At 42.9% G+C, this 22,483-nt stretch overlaps 2 protein-coding genes across 9 annotated transcripts in view; both read left to right on the top strand.

The window, feature by feature from the left end:
* PRDM10 (PR/SET domain 10) overlaps nt 1–13,111 on the top strand; it is an 88,470-nt gene extending 75,359 nt beyond the window's left edge. For both annotated transcript variants that reach the window (XM_033406985.2, XM_004280486.4), the window contains 4 exons: nt 1,063–1,203; nt 3,438–3,606; nt 7,189–7,292; nt 10,140–13,111. In XM_033406985.2, coding sequence (XP_033262876.1) covers nt 1,063–1,203; nt 3,438–3,606; nt 7,189–7,292; nt 10,140–10,337 — 612 coding nt within the window. In that variant the 3' untranslated portion in view covers nt 10,338–13,111. The remainder of the gene's footprint in view (nt 1–1,062; nt 1,204–3,437; nt 3,607–7,188; nt 7,293–10,139) is intronic.
* Nucleotides 13,112–14,097: 986 nt separating this feature from the next.
* The window catches only part of NFRKB (nuclear factor related to kappaB binding protein), a 36,313-nt gene continuing 27,927 nt past the window's right edge, over nt 14,098–22,483 (top strand). For 2 of the 7 annotated variants that reach the window (XM_033406984.2, XM_033406978.2), the window contains exons 1-4: nt 14,116–14,205; nt 15,253–15,412; nt 16,552–16,707; nt 18,717–18,918. In XM_033406984.2, coding sequence (XP_033262875.1) covers nt 16,573–16,707; nt 18,717–18,918 — 337 coding nt within the window. In that variant the 5' untranslated portion in view covers nt 14,116–14,205; nt 15,253–15,412; nt 16,552–16,572. Of the gene's footprint in view, nt 14,206–14,491; nt 14,881–15,252; nt 15,413–16,551; nt 16,708–18,716; nt 18,919–22,483 lie in introns of those variants that run through there. The other 5 variants (XM_033406980.2, XM_033406981.2, XM_033406982.2 and 2 more) reach the window with 5 other exon arrangements.

Below are 22,483 nucleotides of genomic sequence, written 5' to 3'. Positions count from 1 at the left end.
TCTGGACTCAGCAGTGTAAGAGATTTCTGTCAACAGTATCCAGAGATTTTCGGCTCCAGTGTATACCACTATCCTGCCCTGCTGCAGGCCAGCACTGAGCCGCTTCTGAACCCTTACCCTGGGCACCCAGGTGGACTACTTGGTGAGGAGCCTGTTTGATCAGCCCCTACCCAGGCATCCAATGACGTCTGTCAGTTGGAGGTTGTAAGGAATAATTGTGAATTTTGAATATCGCTTAGTACCTTATTAGTAGCAAGTTATAACTGTTCCTTCTACAAGGTAATTAATACCTCATTCTTACTGATTCAGGAGCTAAAAGAAAAAAGTCCTCCCAGAACTATTGTTTCATTGAATTATACTAAGGAAATGTACTCAAGGCACACATAAACAAACGTTTTGCTTTGAAATAAATTGGACTCTGAAAATTTAAAACTAATATGAAAGCAGGAAAGAGGAAGTTGCCACTGTCATTGACTATTCTTTATCTTTTTTTTTTTTTTTTTTAATAGGAGCGTTCTTAATTTTAGGCTTTGGAGGAATCTATGAATCCCTGAAGTTGTCTGTAAATTATGATATATATGTACATTATTTTAGAAAAAGGGTCTGTACTTTCATCAGATTCTCAGTTGTCTGTGATACATAAAAGGTTAGGAACCACTGTTTTAGTGGTTAAGTGTGGCAAGCTGAAAGTGAATTTTCCCCTTTGATCTCTTTTAACTGATAAAGGGTAGGCCATTAAAATTAATTGAAACTTAAGGGAAAAAAGATTTTTGATTCCTGAGAGCTTCTCAGTCAGCTTCTTATTAGGAGCTATATTCCCTCATCTCCTCCTCTTCCAGAATGAAATCGCGTTACTGTCTTATGGTTAATAAGCATAATTTTTAAAACTATTTTTTTCCCTGATGCTTGGCAGCTTGGCCCCGGTGTGGGCCCTCCGGGAGTGAGCCCCGGCTCTGAAGCCCTGCCTGTTCTGCTGCTGGGATGTTGTTTTAGCTACACCTTTTCTCTGGAAGGCTTTCCTTTAACCTTAATTAGCGTGGGTCTGGGTTTCTCCTCCCGCAGGCCACTTCCCCTCACCAGTCCCAGCAGTCCACGGTGGACGTCGCCCAGCTCCATGACCCTCAGACCTACACACAGCATGCCATCCAGGTGCAACACATCCAGGTCACGGAGCCCCCCGCCCCGGCCGCGCCCGCCTCCCAGGTACGCTGCTCCCACTGACTGCTCCAGGGACTAGTCTCAGGTTCATGTGGCCTCAGGGACCCTGAAGATGTACTAAGAGCGAAGACGTGCAATCTTCACACCTGGTCTCCTTGACTATGGAAATGATATCATTATTTTGCGGGCCTTTAAAGAGTCTCACCTCTGCCTCCAATTTTTCTGTTGGTATTAGGGATGCACTTCCATTAAGTACTTAGCTTCCCCTGTCCAGATGGAGCCCTGGGCTCTGATCTCCTAGAGACAACATTGGCCTTTGCTTCCTGTTCTAAATGGCTGTATGACAGTCGGCAATTGCTAGGCTGTTTCTATAATTTTGGAACAGTGACTTTGTGGAGTATTACTGTGTTTGTGTGATAGAGACTATCATTGAGATCACAGAGTTGCATCCATTCAAAAATGTTTATTAAATTCTTACTCTTTGCAGGAAACTTTTCTAGGTCTTGCCCTCAAGGAGCTTAGAGTCTAGTAGGGATATAACACCTACATATAAGTAAATAGGGCATGAAATGAAGGCATCTGAGCCATAAAGGATGCCTGTAGACCCACCCCTGACGTTCCCAGGTTCCCGAGCACAAATGAAGGCCTGCATACCATCATCCTGAGTAGTTAAATGTTTCAATCAAGTTCACAAATCATTAAATAAACATGTTCTGTCTTCCCTGCTTGACATAGGTACTTTCATAATGATAAAATTGAAAAATATACATAAAGTAACAATGGCTGCTAAATAACATGGATAGTGCCAATTCAAAATTAAATGCATTTTTCTGCCAAACACATGGTTGGCACTGGCAGCGGCCCGGTATGGGTGGGAGGAATGGAGGAGAAAGGATGTCTCTCTCTCTTTTGCTGGCTCCAATTGCTGTGGAATCCATAGGATAAACATGCACTTTCTCTGCCTTCCTATTTATTGGGGGGTGGGGGGAGGCCTGACATCTGATCGCCCCTCCTCTCCACCCCCCAGTAAGGTTTCTGGTGACTTCTCCCAGCCCAGGACAGGCAGCCTCTATCCACAAGGGGCCGTGAGTTTCCCACGCCCACTAGCTTCACACTTCTAAGTATCTCAAAGGAACCCAAGGCTGGAGGGCCAGGACAGACTCAGTTCCTTGTCAGGATGAGGTGGCCCAGGGACAGCCGTCCCCAAGCCTGCTTCCCCTTTCTCCTCACTCAGGCTCCTTCCTGCACTCACAGGGCCTGTGTACCATGTGGACACCCCATCCCATGTGTCTCAGCTCCATCCACACCCCTGCGAATGGTGATCCATGGCCACCCCTTTGGTCCCAGGTGCCCGAATACCGTGAGAGGGGCCACGTCCAGGAGACAGGACCCCTGCAGGAGGCCAAGCCTAGGGAAGAGACTTGTGTGGGTCCCAGAAGTGGGTGCAGGGCCATTTCCAAGGTCTATGAGGCCTCACGTGAGAAGGGCACAGCTGGAGAAGGGCCAGCCAAGATCCCTGCAGGGGTCCCTCTTGCCTGGGTCTGAGGACCACGTGGATGTGTCATTAGGTTAGCGGAGTACAGGTGAGGGAAAGACGGTGTTTAGCAGGGAATCAAGGACAATTTTGTAGAAGTGGTGTTTGAATTAGGTCTTGAAGGAGGGGTATGGTTTTGATATGGTAGCTGGGGAGGCATTATGATCTGACCACACTCTCACTGTGAGTAAAGACACAGAGGTGGGAAATTGTGGTGTATTTGTAAAGACTGTGTAGGTTAGTGACAGGAGATGGTGTTTGGAAACAGCACCGGAGCTGGAGCGTGGAGGGCCTGAATGGCAGATAGATAGTGGGGCGGGGGCTTTATCCTGTAGGTGGGCTGTATCCCCGTGTTTATCTCCACTAACTGGGGGAGTATCCAGTGCACATCAATGGGGATTCTGACTTCCGGATTCTACTTCAGTTTGTGTTACAAGTTAGCTTTGTGACACCGGCAAGTTATTGGGCTTCTCAGGGTTTTTTTTAATGTAATGAAGATAATTATACTTTCATTCATTTACTTTTATAACAAGCATATGGAAATTAAGTTTTTGGATACCCTTGTAGATAATCCTTTGGAAACTAGGATTTCCTAGTTATGATTGCTTGTCATGACTTCTGTTCTTTTTAAAAATATCACTAGTTGAGCAGTGCTCCCTTCAGTGTTACAGTCCTCATGATCACGATGTACTTTCTTCAGTGGCTAGTTGACACTTTAACGCATCCTGGTCTCTTTTGTCTCGAGGTGGCAGGGCAGCCGCTGAGCCCCTCCCCGCAGCAGTCTCAGCAGGGGCTCAGCCCCTCCCAGGTTGCAGGCAGCTCCTCGCAGGGCCAGGCCCTCCAGCAGCAGCCCCAGAGCACCACGGTCCAGCACACGTACCTCCCCAATGCCTGGAATTCCTTCCGCGGCTACTGTAAGTGAGGGTGGCCCTCCTGGGTGCGGGTGGGGAACCTGCAGCCACGGGGAGGAATTGCATCAGCTTTATCATCCATTTTATGGCTTAAAGGATCATTGGCCATTTTCTACACTCTGCAGAACCTGTACTTCAGTGAGTGTCATGGCCCAATTCAAGGCGGCGTCTGATTCAGGGCCACCCTGAAATGACATTTTTCCAAGACTTCAGGAATATTGCTGGAGGAAGTGTAGGCAGGTGGTTTAAGTAATAGAGCAGGTGGATTGAGGGTATGAGGTCATGATTCACCTCTTCCACCAATATTTACTGAATATCACTGGGCTAGACCCTGCATGTACGAAAGATGAATACTGACATTCGTATAAGTAACACAGCACAATAATAATGTTAGCTAACGTTCATCAAGCTCTCACCATGTGCCAGGAGTGATTCTAAACTGCATCTATATCACATCCAGTATTCACAGCAACCTCCTAGGAAAGTACAGTCGTTACTTGCATTTTACAGATAAGACAATTTAGACGCAGTGCAACTCGTCCAAGGAACGTAGCTACTAAACGGAGGCCTGGAGCCCAGGCAGTCTGGCTCCAGAGTTTACACTGTAAACCAGCCCACTGTGCTGCCCCTCCTAACGAGATAGTCATGGGCTCACAGAGACGGTTATCTCGTGGAGATAGATATATGAGTAGCTGATTTCAAAACCCTGAGGTTAGTGCTACCAGAAGCAGTTTAGCCTGACTGCCAAAGGTCAAACACGTAAAAAACCTTGGTGAGGACAACAGCCTTGGGTATGAGCTGAAAAGTTTGAGACCCTTATCATTGAAGATCTGGGAGAAACAGTAACAGTTAGAGCTCAATAGTAGGAGCTAGGAGGAATAAGGGCTGTGTTGATCTCTCTCCTACCACTGATTTCTTTTTTTGGGTCCATCTCTGCTGTGATTGGTCTTTGACTGTGTTATATAGATCTGGTTGTGGAGACCAGGCTCAAAGGCTACCATTTAGTTATCTTTACCATCTATTCTCCTAAATATTGGTGGTCACAATGAGAGCTGAGTCTAGTTTCTGTCAGGGAAGGACTCCTCCTCATGATAAATCCCAGTAGAATCCTGGTAAATAGATAGACATTTATACTCAGTTTAATTCCTATGAGAGGAACGTGGAAATGATGCTGACAGCCACTGTAACAATAGTAAGAACTAGCATTCTAACTTGATGAAACAATCTGAAAATTTTTATTAGGAAAAAAGTTTAAAATATACAAAAATAGGGAATTCCCTGGCGGTCCAGTTGTTAGGAGTCCATGCTTTCACTGCTGAGGGCCTGGGTTCAATACCTGGGGGGGGGAACTAAGATCCTGCAAGTTGCGCGGCACGGCCAAAAAAATGTGTGTGTGTGTGTGTGTGTGTGTGTGTCTATACACACACACACACACACACACACAAAATAGAACAGTATAATGAGCGCGCCTGTACCCATTATCCAGCTTCAGCAGTTATCATGGCCAGTCTCATCTGATATGTACATGCTGTCATCCTCTCCCAGTCCTCCAACTATATAATAATTCATACCATTTCATCCATAAATTTTTTTTTAAAAACCCCACAACTCTAAGTGTCGTTATCACACCTAAAAATAAATTACAGTAATTCTTTAATACCATCAAATATCCAGTGTTCATATTTCTGTGATTGTCTCATAAATGTCTTTTTTTTAAAAATATTTTATTTATTTGTTTATTTGGTCGTGCTGGGTCTTAGTTGTGGCATGCAAACTCTTAGTTGCGGCATGTGGGATCTAGTTCCCTGACCAGGGATTGAACCCAGGCCCCCTGCATTGGGAGTGTGGAGTCTTAACCACTGCACCATTGTGGAAGTCCCATAAATATCTTTTTAATAGCTGGTTTTTCAAATTGGGTTCCAAATAAGGGCCATACATTGCAATCGATTTTACCTTTTGAGTTTCTTTTAATACATGTGTTCTTCTCTCTTTTAAGTTGCAATTAACATGTTGAAGAAACTGGGTCATTTGTTTGTAGAGTTCCCCACATTCTGGATTTTGCTGTTGACATACCTGTATTGTCATTTAAAATTTCCTCTGTCCCTTTTATTTCCTATAGATGGGCAGTTAAACCTAGAGGCTTGATCAGATTCAGGTTCAGTTTTTTTCCCCCAAAACACTCCATAGCTGTTGGTGTGTAGTTCCATCGGGAGGCACATAATGCTTTTCTGTCTTTTTCCTTTGTTCCACTATTTCAGTAGGGATTGCAAAGTTGTCATATTCTATCATTCTTTATACACTTATTGCTAGAAAACTTCCATAACGAAAACAATTTTACCTTAACCATCAGGTTACTCTGAGGTACAATTTGTACAGGAACAGCAGAATAGATGCTTTAAATACTTGGCCCATCTCCTTTATTTAGCAGTTTTCAAAATAATGAGTTGTTTCCTAGTATTATCCAAGGTGACCAATGCCGGGCATGTGTGTTTTAGTATTGCTGGGTACTTATGAATTTCAACCCACTGGATGTGTTTCAAACCACTGTAGTCAGGGCTTCCCTGGTGGCGCAGTGGTTAAGAATCCACCTGCCAATGCAGGGGACAGGGGTTCGAGCCCTGGTCCGGGAAGATCCCCCATACCGAGGAGCAACTAAGCCCGTGCGCCACAACTACTGAACCTGTGCTCTAGAGCCCGCGAGCCACAACTACTGAAGCCTGTGCGCCTAGAGCCTGTGCTTCGCAACAAGAGAAACCGCTGCAATGAGAAGCCCGTGCACCGCAACGAAGAGTAGCCCCCGCTCGCAGCAACTAGCAAAAGCCCGTGCACAGTAACAAAGACCCAACACAGCCAAATATTAAATAAATAAATAAATAAATAAACCCATTGCAGTCATTATCCTTGTTGATGCTCAGATTATCCCATCTTTGGCTAGTGGGAACATCTTTCTGTATCTTTCCCACATGACTCTGCAGTCTTTTATAGGGTCTTACACGCTGGTATGACACCAGATTCCATGCTCACCTTGTACATTTCTGACCTAGGTTTGGAATCAGCCATTTTCCCAAGAAGTCCTGGTTCCTTTGAGTAGAGGATGTGATTTAGAGGCTGTCAACTGGGTGCTAGGGTGAACTCTGTTTTTAATTAGCTTTAATCACACGGTAGTGAAGTAAAATTCATGTTAGACTAAGCTGTGATTGCTAGGCAATAGTGGATACATTGTGCCAGTAATCAAATGTGACTGTAAAAGATAAAAATATTGAGCTAACAGGTGAATCTTTGTAACTTCTCTCAAGGTTTTAAAATTTTTGAATATTTGTCTTTCTGGATATTCAGAAGCCACATTTGAAGGAGATGCATTGATTGTTTCCGACATTTGGTAACTCTCTACTAGCCTCATGTGATCAATTCTTAAGCAGAGGTGCTTTCGCTGTATCAAGAAATCATATCAACATAAGACTCTCAGAGCAGGCAAATCCATGGAAAGTGACTCAGTAGGGAATATGGTCACTGGTTAGGTATTTGTTTCTACAACTTGAATGAAAATCTGAGACCACTGAACTATGGTTCCTTCTTGTTTTTCAGCATCGGAGATTCAGATGATGACGCTCCCCCCGGGTCAGTTTGTGATTACAGACAGTGGCGTGGCAACTCCGGTCACCACTGGCCAAGTGAAGGCGGTGACTCCAGTAAGCTGTGCTGCTTGGAGGGTTTTCCTGTTCCCCACGCTGCACCACCCTCGCCCTCCCACATCTTCTCCCAAACTCTTCACATCTGAGTTAGAGGCACCTCCTCTGTATTCCTATAATTTCTTGTGGTGCTATATTATAGCACAGTTTATTTTTTTTTAATTTTATTTCTTTTTTACTTTTTTCTTTGAAGTGTAGTTGATATACAATGGTGTGCCAATCTCAGCTATACGGCAAAGTGACTCAATTTTACGTATATATACATTCTTTTTTACATTAAAAACTTCTGTATTTTTTAAAATATTCTTTTCTGTTATGGTTTATCCCAGGAGGTTAGATATAGTTCCCTGTGCTATACAGAAGAACCTTGTTGTTTCTCCATTCTAAATGTGATAGTTTGCATCTGCTAACCCCAAACTCTCAGTCTGTCTCTCTCCCTCCCCAGCCCTCTTGGCAACCACAAGTCTGTTCTCTACATCTGTCAGTCTGTTTCTGTTTTGTAGATAGGTTTGTTTGTGCCATATTTTAGATTCCACATGTAAGTGATATCATATGCTATTTGTCTCTTTCTGACTTACTTCACTTAGTATGATAATCTCTAGTTGCATCCATGTTGCTGCAAATGGCATTATTTCATTCTTTTTTATGGCTGAGTAGTATTCCATTGTATATATGTACCACATCTTCTCCATCCATTCCTCTGTCTATGGACATTTAGGTTGTTTCCATGTCTTGGCTATTGTGAATAGTGCTGCTATGAACATAGGGGTAGCACAGTTTATTTTAATTATTGGTTTACTATCTTTTCCCAGTAGGCAATTAATTCCTTGAAACCTAGGTCTTTGTCTTTATCTTCAGTGCTGTTGCACAGGAGGCTGGGCTATAGCAAATGCTCAATAAAGATCTATTCAATTAATAACTATAATGAACCTCCTAGATCCATATACATATATATATATGTAGATAATCATCTTTTTAATGTGCTTCTTAGAAAGTATATGAGTCTTTGTGACTATTGGTCCTCGATGTTGATTATATCTGCTACCTCTGTTTTTATCTTCACTGGTTTCTTCTGGCCTGCCAGTGTTGATTATATCTGCTACCTCTGTTTTTATCTTCACTGGTTTCAGTGTTGAAACCAGTCAATGTTGATTATATCTGCTACCTCTGTTTTTATCTTCACTGGTTTCTTCTGGCCTGCCAGTGTTGATTATATCTGCTACCTCTGTTTTTATCTTCACTGGTTTCAGTGTTGAAACCAGTCAATGTTGATTATATCTGCTACCTCTGTTTTTATCTTCACTGGTTTCCTCTGGCCTGCCAATGTTGTCAATGTTGATTATATCTGCTACCTCTGTTTTTATCTTCACTGGTTTCTTCTGGCCTGCCTCTGGAAGACAGAGTGTGTAAATTAAGAAAAATACTCTTAAGTGACTAGGGATATTGAGATGTTCCCAGGGGAAGACTATTTCCCAAGAGGCCTCAAAGAGTAGCAGGGTAGTCTAGTGGCCTCAGAAACCGGATTTATTTATTTATTTTTCAAAGCACACTGAGAGCTCACCCATTTCTCAGCACATGAATTCACATTAACTAGACTTAGGAGAGATGTATAAATCCAGAGTAACACTATTGTCAATGGAAACAATAACTAATATAAAATGGAATAGTCTCATTGGCATGATCAGTGAAATTTTTTGCTCTTTGTGGGGACTCACTGACTCTACCTTTTCTTGGGCAGGAACCCACTTGGGAAACCGATTATATAGCCAAGGATGTTCCCTTCCATCTGCCACAGTATACATACAAATTTGATGTACAGTTTTGTTTATAGATTCTCTGAAGCCGACCTATGAACTGCCTAGGTGTCCATGGACCCTTGGTTGAGAACCAGCTCCCTCCTGCTAGAGAAGGACCCACACAGGAAACCAAATCCTGATCAAAGAGTGGCTTGATGAGTGTGGACTCAGAACATATGGCCCTCGATAAATCAAATGGGTATTTGGCTGTGGCTTTCTCCCTGGACAGTGCTTGGAAAGGATGCTGCCAGAGTTTTCCTCTGTGACTTCTTTTTTTCTCAGCCTGTGTAGCTGACCAATTCTCCCTCTTACAGACACATTCTTTCTTTAAAAATGTTAATGTAGGGACAGAGTTAGCTGCAGGTCTATGGACATGTTTTTTTCATGATCAGAGGGAAAATGAAGAAAAATTAAGACAACGTATGTTTTCATAAAGTTAAATTTATTCAGTGCAAAAGACTTTTATTCTAAGATTGTGTTCTTCCTATGCTTTTGAGTGTTAAAATGTCCCTCATTTGACAGTAGCATTTAAAAAATGATTTTACTTGGCAAAATAAAATTTGGGAACATTTATTCTTACTTTAATTTTGCTGGTCTTTGAAATTCTGAAGTCTGGGAACTGATCTTGACTTGGGCATCTTGACTTGGGCATCATTCTGCCTCTTTAAGGAGAATTTAAATATCTCTCCTTTGATCCATTTTGTATTAATCTTAAACATTAATTGACAGATAGTCACCTTATTTTATGAATTTCTAAATTCTCAGGGACAATACCATAGCACATTTCCTTTGCCAGGTAGGTTACCATCATGATGCAAATTTCTGTCCCTGAAGTTCCTCACTGTATCATTTGGTACGACCAAGGTGCTCCCTTAAGTTACCTCTGTAGTCTACTTCTCTAAAGGAATTAGGCAAAGCATCTCCCATAGGCACCTAGTTTGGTTCCCCATGTAACATTTCTTTGCATATTCCTTCTCCCCACCGTGCCCCCATAACTCTGCCCCCCACTTTAGCCCTCAGATTTCTAAAGATCTTTTTCTTCCCCCTCTAGGGTCATTATGTGCTATCAGAAAGTCAATCAGAATTGGAGGAAAAGCAAGCTTCTGCTCTCACTGGTGGAGTCCAGGTTCAGCCAACTGCACATGGTGACTTGGACCCCCAGACCACCAGCCAACAGCCCACCCAGTACATCATTACAACCACCACCAACGGGAATGGGAGCAGCGAAGTGCACATCACTAAACCTTAACTTCCATCCTTGAGCCAGAATCAAACAGTCACATCATGTCTTTTCTTATTCATATGTCTGGAACATCTGGAAGCTTCTGACACTTAGAACTCTTTTTTAAGATTTATCACTCAAGAGTTTGGAAGTCACAGTTTTGACGCTTATACATACACTGGGGCTTATTTTATCAAGGTCATCTTTACCAAATGGACTCTTCAAACCCTAGGAGTTTCTGCCAAGGAATGGAGATCTTTCAGGGGAAAGTAGATTTCAAGACAGAGAAACCTTGCCTTGCTCTTGAGTTGGTTTTTTAACCCATAGATAAGCCTTACTTTTCCTTTGTGGAAATATTAAGCAGTGTATTGTGTTTGTACCAAAGGTGGATAAAGGATGTGCCAAGTCCATGGCCACTGGACTTGTTGATTCCAAGCCATGGCACCAAAGGCGAAGGTGCATTTTATGGGCATGTGTTAGGTCATAACTGCTTCATCTTGTGAGTTTGCATTCTCAGTAACTTAACAAAGGGAGCCCATTGAATATGAAAATTAAAATGATGAAGCAAAGGTTTCATCAGTGATGGTCTGAAGGAAAAACTGTTACCTAAATTTTTCTTATTGCTGATTTTTTAAAAACTTGCCTTTTTTGGAAAACCGTTGTTGGGCTATTGGTAGTGCTTTCCACAGACCCTGGCCCTCAGTGGACTAGGCCAGAACCTCATGTTCTGATAGATTACTTTATTACTCCACAACTGTGGACTCCCTGTACAAGAAAAGGATGCTTGGTGTCAAGAGAATTTAGACCCCCAGGTTACAGGTTGGCCTCCCATTCTCTGGTTGTACTTGTATGAAGAAGGAGATATTGGAGATGACAGTAGCAAGAAAATGATACTAAAACAACTATATAGAGCGTAAAAAGCACTGAGACCTTGTCCTGCCTTTCGGGATCCATTTACCACTCATTGGTAAAGGGTGAATCCTTGCTCGTACTAGGTGTACCTGCAACCCTCGCTCACAGCATGCAGTGTATTTTAGTACTTCTAATGCTGTCTTAAAATGAACATTCTTTCAGGTTGGATGGAAAGGTGGTCCTCCTTATTGCTTAACACTTTCAACTTTAAATGTATTGCAATTCATCTGGACCTTTTGGTAAGATGACTAACTTCACACCTAGGGGAAAAATAAAAATGTGGGGACCATTTATAATACGTTAGAGTAATTATAAGGGATCTGGAAGGAATCCAATCTTAATATTACATTGTCAGTTGGGAGAGGGAGAAAAACTGCCTCAGTGATAGCTTTTCTTATCATTGTTCCTGTTTGGGAGTCTTATTAGCTATGAATTCAATGGGGAAAATATTTCCCTTCTTTTTACTGTACATTCCAGCTGTGCACATAAAACACTGCAGAAATCAGTATGTAGTTTAACAACTTTTTGTGACATACTAATACATTTTTAGAATAATTATGGCATGGTAGAATTTATCATTCCAGAACAGAAAGACCTACCTTCAGTTTCAAATGAAGTTAAATTATTTTATTGACATTTCTGGGTAAAAACTGGTTCTATAAATTAAGAAGTATAGTAGCTTCTTTATGGTAAAGATACCTTTTTGAAAAGTAAACAATTCTGTGAAGTAACTTTACTAATATGTAGACTTTGCACTTTATTATTGAGACCTCATTCATTTAGTTATCCCTGACAATTTAGGCACTAAGAGAACTTGAGAGTTACTTGGTAATTGTGTAGAAAATGAAAATGGACTCTATATCTTTGGTAACAGAGGTAATGCTGATGTTTTCAATAGAAAATATTGACTCAGTGTCACAATATAGAGATTTTTGAGTCCCAAAGTCCTACAATGTGATGATTATAAAGATCCTAGTGTCCAGTCTGGAGAGACTTGCTAGGTAAAGCATATTAGACTTTCCCAAAGGTCCAGTTTAGTTTTTATAACTTAAATTTGGTCCTGTTGGTTCCTTTTTAATTTGAACCAGCAAGGTATTCCTCCCTCCCCTCAGGAATAACTTACTGATTAAAATGGAAAACTATCACTGAATGGAATGTTCATTTTATGCCAGTTATTTCAAGTTTTAAAATACACAGAAGAGAAAAAGGACTGCGGAAGGACCTCTGTTTCTTTCCCATCTCAGTTCTTTTTTTTCCCCTTTTGTTTTTTTGTCCTTATGTGGAATACGACTCTAAAACTGATTTGTATATTATCAACCAGAGATGCAGGTGTGGCAGTCAAGCCAAACAACATTGCTTTAAGATCAGGTATTCTGTGTATTTATTCTAAGGTAATGGCTTTTCAAAAGGACTTGGATTTGAAGAGATGGCAGATTATAAGCCATCTGAAGACCCAATTTGGAAAAAATGTCTGTAGCCAATGTTTATACTGTGGCCTCGCCTAAGACGCACTGGCACTGTAGACTTGGATCAGTGCAGTGTGAGCATTTTGGAGTAGGTTACATAGAGATTTTACATTTTTACTGTTTCATTTGTGCCCACATAAACAGATATTTCATCCTGTAAAATTCCTGTTATTCCGGAGAAACCTATTGTTTTGATCTTCTGGAATTGTTTTCTGATTTGGAATTATCCTTTCAAAAAACTCTTAAGATATGTAGGGCTAAAAAGCACTTCATGAGATGCTGAAGCTGACCCACAGGTTGAAAATGTTGACCCTATCCTGTTATTTAAATGTGAACATTTACTGTACATTCAGTGAGTTATAGTGTTAATAGTCTTGTGCTACTCAGCAGGTGTAAAAATTAATAAATATTTTTTTTAATAAACATCTTTCTGTTTGTATGTGTACAAGTTACAAGAGCTTCTGAGATCATTACTTTTTTTAAAAAAATAATACAACTTACATTGTTTTGACTCTTTGGTTCACTCTGGTGTGGTCAGAGACATAAGGTCAGGGAATTTATGGATGGTAATATGGAATGATGTTCCCCTCCCCTTTTACTTGGTGGTTTCTAATTCGAGACCCCTCCCAACAATCTAACAGGAACTAGGGGCAGGCACTCAGCCAGCTCGGGAAGAGCGATTGGCTTTATTTGGAAACCACTCTTCGCCAAACAGGGAGGAACACCAGCTTGACTGACATGTTTCCATTTAGTGGAGAGAACTGAGGATGCTCTCTGCACGACAGGTTGGAAGTAGCTGTGAGAGAAGTTTGAATTGGTTCTAAGTAAAACCTAGTTTATAAGAAGAAAGCGGCCTAGATTCTTAACGAGAGGAAGATTAATCGAGTTTGATTAAGAAAATGTGTTTCTTCGATGTGTGTACTGTCTTTCCGGACGTCGAGGGTCCAGGGACCGGAGAGAGATGGGAGAGAGAAGTGGGGCCACGCCCGGGTGGGTTGCAGGGCACAGGCTCTGTTTCGCGTTCTCCTCAACGAAACTCGAGAAATCGCAAAATGGGAACTAATAGTGCACACAGCTGTGGTACAAAGACAAGGATGGAAAGTGCTCAGCCTAGTGCCTGGAGCAGGCTATGAGATATGCAAACGTTAGCTAGTAAAACGGCATTCACTCACTCATGGGCTCGGGAGCCTCAATTCGCGGCCAGGTGACTAGCGACACCACCCTCCGGAAGCTTCTAAGCCAGGTGAGACCAACGAGACGCCAGCAAACTGCATCCCAAGGCCCAGCCCCGCGAGCTCACGCCTCTCTAGGTTAGGCCCCGCGAGCCCCGCCCCTCCCCGCCCCCGGCACTTCCAGGCCCCGCCCCATGAAGCTCAGGCCCCGCCCCCAAGCCCCGCCCCTTCCGCCGCCCGAGCCCGGAGCGTGCGCGCACGGAGACGCCTTGCGGGAGCGAGCGCGTCAGGGAACCCGCGGGCCGAGAAGCGCAGCGGGTTCGGAGACCAGCGCGCGCGGCGCGGGTAAGGCCGGGCCGGGGCGGTGAAAGGGTTAAAGTGTTGCCGGGGAGCGGAGGGAGGGAGCGAGCGAGAGTCTGGGCCTTCGAGGGTCGCTGCTCCTGTGGGCACGGGACAGGGGAGCGGGCGTGCCGGGAGGCGGGTGGCCCGGGTGGGTGGGGGTTAGAGTTAGGCACGGTGTTGGGGGAGGGGCTGTGGGCGCGGAGGTGCGGTTTAGCGGGGCGGGACCCGGGCCTCGGGCTTGTGAGAGGCCGGCTAGGGAGGGGTTTGCAGTTTGGAGCCGGCGGTTGCTCCGGAAGGAGTCTGGGGTTTGGCTTCTGAGTTGGGCAGGGTCCAGGAGGGAAGGTTATCCCAGGTGCAGAGGAAAGGCCGTTGGGAGAGGCCTATCCCGGTCTAGTAAAGACGGACCTCTTTGGTCCAGGACGCCGCAAGACTTAGAAGTCCTTGGCTTCCGGTTTTCAGCCCTTTGGAAGCTGCCTGCTTTTTGTATTTTGAGATCCTCTTCAGAATAGTAGCAGGGCACAGGTTGCCACTCGAATAGATTAAATTTAGCTACACGTTCACTAATTGAAGTGAATTGAAGTGAAGCTTATTGAAGAAACTAGCTTCACTAATTGAAGTGAAGCTAATTGAAGAAACTTGTGAGCAAGTTGTGAAACAGGTGATCCTCCTGAGAGTCAGGTAAAACACTGGCTTTGCAGCTCTTACCCTCTTCTGTGCCAGTTCTGGCTATAAAGAGGACTTTATTCTGAGCATCAGGTTGCATCTACACTTCTTTTCTTTTTAAAAGTTTTGTTAAATGCAAATGCCATGTGCTTTCTTACCTGCAGTCAGTTATTTAGGCACCAGGGGTGTTCAGGATGCGGTAGTTCATCATGTGCTGAAGGGTGATGGGACACAGTTGCTTGGTGACAACGCAGCTGCTTTGAACACTAATCTTTCCACTGTACCTTTACGTAGATCTGACATCTCTTCCAGATAACTTGAAATAATTAGTGCAAACGTGCTTATTTTAGTAGTAGTATTACAAGTCTACTCTTTATCATTTGAGAGTTTCAGGATGAGAAGTCATTACATGACTACGTGAAGTTATATAAAGGCATCCACCTGGAGGTTATTCATTGCAGGATTCCAGGATTGGAAATAACAGTAGAGAGGACCGGGTCCAGCTCTCCTTCATCTTATATAGATAAGGAAATTGACAGCCTGTGAGGTAAGATTTGCCCAAAGTCACTGAGATGAGGCTAGGAGTTTGGTGTTTTATCTGTTAAATCTGTTGTTTTTTTTTTTTCTCCTTTCTATTTGGTAGAAATCAGAGAGAGAGAATGGTTTTAGCAAATGTTTGTGGAGTGGTTGAATTCAGCCTCCCTGTGGCCCTGTTAACTGTGGCTTCAGCTGTGCACCTGATTCCAGCCATCAGCCTTATGAGATGCTCTCTGAAAAAGTTTTCCTATGTACTTTTCTAAAGGTAGCCAGCAGTGTTTATTTGTTGCAGGGAGGAGAAAAATAGCATTTCATCTACATGGTTATAAGTATCAGCTGGACCAACTAAAGTGGATTGGCCGCTGACTTTGCTGGCTGTCCTGGTCAGGTGCTTGGATCCTACAGAGTTTATGCGGACTGATAAAGTCATATTAAGATGCTTGCTTTTCCTGATTTAAACTGAGAGTTTATCCAGGAGGTATTGTATGTAGTGTTAAGAACATGGGTTTACAGTCATGCAGACTTGAGTTTCAGTCCTACCTCTGGGGTTGGGCGAGTTGCTTATCTATTTTGATCCTAGGTTTTAGTATCTGTGGAATAGATGTAATAACCCTATCTTGCACACTTACAGGAATTAAATCAGGTGTATGAAAGACCTGGCACTTAATAGGCCCTCATTAAATAACTTAGTGTTACTGTCTGAATTTTACTACTCTGTGGATTTTCAGTGAAATTTCTTTTGTGAAGGAACAACAGCTAAAAAAAAAAATAAATTATATTGGAGTGAGAGATTATTGGCCTGGGAAGTCTAAATTATGGATCGTGATCTAGTTATTTAGTCTTTGAGTCTCATTGTGCTCCTGTGTAAAATGGAGGTTTAAGAAATTCTATAAATTGGGGAGTCACTGTAGAAGTATTCTGAGTAATGAGAGACCTACTGGCTAAGATCTGAAATTCAGATGAGGATGCAATGGTGGAAGGGAGGGAGAAGAGCTGTTTAGCTGTCGTTAAGGTATATGGATAAGGTAGAATAGATTTGAGATTGAATATTTTCTGGGCCAGAATATTTTGTGAAAGAGCGTTAGTATCAACAGATCCCTGGGACTTCTGCCTTTCTGTCTCGAGGTCTGACTGCATTTATTTGTCTAGGCTACCCGTGGAACATAAGCAATGGATTCCTTGGACCATATGCTGACGGATCCCTTGGAGCTGGGCCCGTGTGGAGATGGCCACGGCACGCGGATCATGGAGGACTGCCTCCTGGGGGGCACTAGGGTTAGTCTGCCCGAGGACCTTCTGGAGGATGTGAGTAGTGACAGCGGCACCATCTTTTTCTTTCTAGCAGTTCCTCTCAGCCTTTTCCACACTCTGCAAGTTTTCAGTCTTTTGTGCTCCCTTTTTTCTGATTTTCTACATTGCAACCAGAGTGATCTTTTTTTATTTTTAAGTTTAAGTCTGTTTAATAGTCTGATTAAGGAAGAAAGTATAAGCTACATTCTGCATGTTTAGTAACATGTAACTCTATAATGACATAAGCCATATTTGACAAGATAATTTTCAGCAGTTAGCAAAAGTTTTATATTTAAGGGCAGAATTGTGTATATCTTTACATTAGAATGTTTACCCATGTTGTGAATCATGAAACAAAACACAAACATATTATCTCTGTCCATAAGGACACCAACTTGCTAGTCAGTTAATAGTACCTTCCCTGGGATAGCATTAATAGTGTGCTTTTGACCACTTTTCACAGACAGTCATCATGATTGTTATGGTGGCATTTATTTAGTGCTTATTATGTGCAAGGCACTAGGTATGCTGAAACGTGTTTATCATCTTGTTTATTTTGCCATAGTTCAAACATATGGACAGGCGTAGAGTATCATATGGCGAACATCTGTGCATCATTCCGTTTGGGGAGATAATTTCATTTAGTTCTATTTGGTTCAGATTTTTCTTTCATAATGTGTCAAAAATTGTAGATAAAATTAAAGCCACCATTTTGCCCTTATTCCCTCTCCTACCCGAAGTAACAGGTACTGAACTTGGTGTATTATCTTTCCCATTCATGTTTTCTTTGCATGCTCTTTCAAGTAAACCTCTTCATGTCATTCATTCAGCCAGCAAACACCTGTTTTATTGAAATACCTACTTTATGCCAGAAACTGAGCTGCCAGGAATCAAGTGGTATGCAGAAACAGGTTTGCAGGGGGAGATCTTGGCCAGGGAGCCAGAGGAGCTTTGGTGCCTGCTTGCTGAGACGCCTGGCAGGTGGCTGGTTTCTGGGTTCTCTCCTGCTTAAACCCTTCGGTGGCTCCCCATTGTCCTTAGGATAAGGTCACAAGTACTTGACATGCTTATAGGTCCCTTGCTCCTCTCTCTGCTGTCTGCTGCTTCCCTTTCCTTCCCTGTTGTTGAGCTAGCCAGACGTTGCCTGAACTCTTTTTTTATTTCATTTATTTATTTTTAAAAATATTTATTTATTTATTTGGCTGCATCGGGTCTTAGTGGTGGCACGCAGGACCTTTGTTTCAGCATGCAGGCTCTTTTGTTGTGGTGCGCGGGCTCTAGAACGGGCAGGCTCAGTAGTTGCAGCACGTGGGCTTAGTTGTCTTGTAGCACGTGGGATCTTAGTTCTCCGACCAGGGACTGAACTTGAGCCACGGCAGTGAAGTCCTAACCACTGGACCATCAGGGAATTCCCAACAGATCTCTCAAGTTTTTTTTTTTTTTTAAGTTTATTTATTTGTTTATTTTATTTTTGGCTGCGTTCGGTGTTTGTTGCTGTGCGTGGGCTTTCTCTAGCTGTGGCGAGCGGGAGCTGCTCTTCCTTATGGAGGGCGGGCTTCTCATTGCGGTGGCTTCTCTTGTTGTGGAGCATGGGCTCTAGGCACGCGGGCTCAGTAGTTGTGGCTTGCAGGCTCTAGAGTGCAGGCTCAGTAGTTGTGGCGTGCGGGCTTAGTTGCTCCGCAACATGTGGGATCTTCCCGGGCCAGGGCTCGAACCCGTGTCCCCTGCATTTTCAGGCGGATTCCTAAGCACTGTGCCACCAGAGAGGCCCTGACCTCTCAAGTTTTGAGAATTGAGTAAAGATCAGAGGAATTTTAGTTTGTTTAAAAAATGTAAAAACTCGGATGACGGTGATTTTTGCACAACTCTGTGATTGTACTTAATGGCACTAAACCATACACTCACAAATGGACAGAATGGTAGATTTTATGTTATGCATGTGTTATCCACTTATGCACAAAAAACTTAAAAACTTCATTTTTTTTCTTGCTCACTTTTCCTCCTGCTTTTCCTGATTCTCCCAGCCCGAGATCTTCTTTGACGTAGTCAGCTTCTCAACGTGGCAGGAAGTACTGAGCGCCTCGCAGCGCGAGCACCTCCAGCAGTTTCTGCCCCGCTTTCCTGAGGACAGTACTGAGCAGCAGGATGAGCTCATCCTCGCCATGTTCCGTGGGGAGAACTTCCGCTTCGGAAACCCTCTGCACATCGCCCAGAAGCTTTTCCGAGGTGTGTAGCTCAGCATTCTTGTTTTGAGAGGACTGGAGGGTGGGAACACACCCACTTCTGTGTGTACTCCTTTCTTCGTTTTATTCTATTTTTATATATAGACACTGACTCTAAGTACTTTCATGCAACACTTTGCTGCCTAGGCCATTCTTCTTTTTTTTTTTTAATAAAAATTTTTAACTTACATAGGAAACATATAAATCATAATTGTAATGCTCATTGATGTGTTATATGAACTCAGCTGTGTAACCACCACCCAGATCGAGAAGTAAAACATTATTAGCATTTTAGAGGCACCCTTTATGACTAGTCTTCAAAAATTATTAAAAACAGTTTACCAGTTGGTTTATCACATGGATGTATGTGTGTGTGACGCACATACACATATTTTTTCTGCAGAAAACCTGACACTTTACCACCAAGCACCTCAGCGTGTATGTATCTCTTAGCAAAGACATCCTTCCACATAATCACAGTCTTAAATTCACCCCCAAGGAACTTTACATTGAACAAGTAATAGCCTAGAATATCCCATATTCAGATTTTTCTCAGTTGTTCCCAATGTCAGTTGGCTTTTATTTATTTATTTATTTTTAACATCTTTATTGGGGTATAATTGCTTTACAATGGTGTGTTACTTTCTGCTTTATAACAAAGTGAATCAGTTATACATATACATATGTTCCCATATCTCTTCCCTCTTGCATCTCCCTCCTTCCCATCTTCCCTATCCCACCCCTCCAGGTGATCACAAAGCACTGAGCTGATCTCCCTGTGCTATGCGGCTGCTTCCCACTAGCTATCTACCTTACGTTTGGTAGTGTATATATGTCCATGCCTCTCTCTCGCTTTGTCACAGCTCACCCTTCCCCCTCCCCATATCCTCAAGTCCGTTCTCTAGTAGGTCTGTGTCTTTATTCCTGTCTTACCCCTGGGTTCTTCATGACATTTTTTTTTCTTAAATTCCATATATACGTGTTAGCATACGGTATTTGTCTTTCTCTTTCTGACTTACTTCACTCTGTATGACAGACTCTAGGTCTATCCACCTCATTACAAATAGCTCAATTTCGTTTCTTTTTATGGCTGGGTAATACTCCATTGTATATATGTGTCACATCTTCATCCATTCATCCGATGATGGGCACTTAGGTTGTTTCCATCTCCTGGCTATTGTAAATAGAGCTGCAATGAACATTTTGGTACATGACTCTTTGAATTATGGTTTTCTCAGGGTATATGCCCAGTAGTGGGATTGCTGGGTCGTATGGTAGTTCTATTTGTAGTTTTTTAAGGAACCTCCATACTGTTCTCCATAGTGGCTGTACCAATTCACATCCCCAACAGCAGTGCAAGAGTGTTCCCTTTTCTCCACACCCTCTCCAGCATTTATTGTTTCTAGATTTTTTGATGATGGCCATTCTGACTGGTGTGAGATGATATCTCATTGTAGTTTTGATTTGCATTTCTCTAATGATTAATGATGTTGAGCATTCTTCCATGTGTTTGTTGGCAATCTGTATATCTTCTTTGGAGAAATGTCTATTTCGGTCTTCTGCCCATTTTTGGATTGGGTTGTTTGTTTTTTTGATATTGAGCTGCATGAGCTGCTTGTAAATTTTGGAGATTAATCCTTTGTCAGTTGCTTCATTTGCAAATATTTTTTCCCATTCTGAGGTTGTCTTTTCATCTTGTTTATGGTTTCATTTACTGTGCAAAAGCTTTTAAGTTTCATTGGGTCCCGTTTGTTTATTTTTGTTTTTATTTCAGTTTCTCTAGGAGGTGGGTCAAAAAGGATCTTGCTGTGATTTATGTCATAGAGTGTTCTGCCTGTGTTTTCCTGTAAGAGTTTGATAGTGTCTGGCCTTACATTTAGGTCTTTAATCCATTTTGAGTTTATTTTTGTGTATGGTGTTAGGGAGTGTTCTAATTTCATACTTTTACATGTAGCTGTCCAGTTTTCCCAGCACCACTCAGTTGGCTTTTAAATAGTTGGCTTTTAAATCCAGGATCCACTCAAGATTCATGTGTTGTGTTGGGATCTTCTGTCTCTCAGCTCCCTGAATCTAGGGCCCTCTGCCTTTTTTTCCTTGTCTTTCAAAGTACACTTGTGAAGAGCCCAGGACACTTGAATTGTAAAATGTCTTGCTTTCTGGGGAGTTGTCATCTTGCTTCGTCATAATTAGTTTTGGGTTAAACATTTTGCCAAGAAAGGAGATGGGAAGTGTCATTTCTTTCTCATGCCTCCACTCAGGGGATATGTGATGTCAGTCTTGCATTGTTGGTAGGGAGGCTTTTGATCACTTGGCTCTGTGGTATCTGCCGGAGCTACTGACTGTAAGGGCACCTTTTTCCCCCTATAATTAAGAAGCAATCTGTAGGGTGATATTTAGGGTGATATTTAGGGACCATGTGATAATCTTATTTTCCAAAAGTATTTGTTTTACCCAGCGGTTTTAGCATCCACTGACCCTTGCCTGAACCGGTCATTACATTGGGGATTCCAGAATGGTTTGGGGCCACTCTTCAGTCACAGTTTGCTCTCTGTCCAGTGGAGAGGAGGAGAGGATGCTTCTTCCCTTCCCACTTTCTGGGGTGACTTTGCTTTGGCTGGAGGCCCTGAAAGATAGCACATCTTGAGTTTGTGAAACTGGACAGCTTGACAGCTGCAAAAAGACTGGAGGGAATAAGCTTATCATTTCAAACCGCATTATCTTAAGGTTTAAAATGAGCATTCCCTCCTTTGGTGGATCATTAAGGCGGATTTCCCTTCTGCTTGGCCAGTGTTTTATGTCGCTGAAGCCAGGGTCTCAGGTGGGATAAGCTGGTAGGCCTGGTTGGTAGTAGAGGCCGTATCAGGGACTGTGTGTAACGCTGGCACGTTTCCTTCCAAAACAATGTGATGGTCAGGTAAGGATGCAAACGAGGAATGCAAGACAGGAGTTCTGCGATGTCTGGTGTCATGTTTCAGGTCCCACAGTGATGAGGACAGTTGCGTTACCACGGTTATTGTGGTTATGTGTCTTGACTGAGCTGGCATTGCTTTCAGTGCGCTTTTATTTTTGCTTATCTTTTCTGGTTCTGTTTTAAAAACTCACCTTTTCCATAAGTTCCAAGTGCTTGTCGAGCTCCCTTGACTTCTGTTTCCTACAGGAAAGAGTCGTCATGAGCTTCAGCTTCCCACTTCCAGCCTCCCCCCAGCACACTGTAGTCGTTTTCCTCCTGACCTACTTTTGCTTGTCTCGGAGGAAGGATATTTTCCGTCTGTTTAAGATTAACCTCTGCTCTTGATCCTCTCATGTTTTACGTCCTCCAGGACCTCGTTTCTCAGTGAACCGTTCTACCATGTGTACTTACTCCACTCCTTTTTCAGCCTGTAGACGTGGTCATGGGTCTCACACTAAAAGAGTCCTTAGCCATCTGTCCCCTTCATTGTCCTCTGCCATTTTCCCTTTTCTCCGAACTTCCTGAAAGGCGTCCATAGCCGCCGTCTGCTGGTGGCTGTTCCCTATGCCTGCCAACACCTTCGACTTTCTAAACCTACAGAAAAGTTACAAGAATTTAT

Source organism: Orcinus orca, chromosome 8 (genome assembly GCF_937001465.1).
Source record: "Orcinus orca chromosome 8, mOrcOrc1.1, whole genome shotgun sequence".
NCBI lineage: Eukaryota > Metazoa > Chordata > Mammalia > Artiodactyla > Delphinidae > Orcinus > Orcinus orca.
The sequence above is the reverse complement of the archived record's forward strand: the minus strand, read 5'-3'. Positions and strand labels throughout refer to the sequence as shown.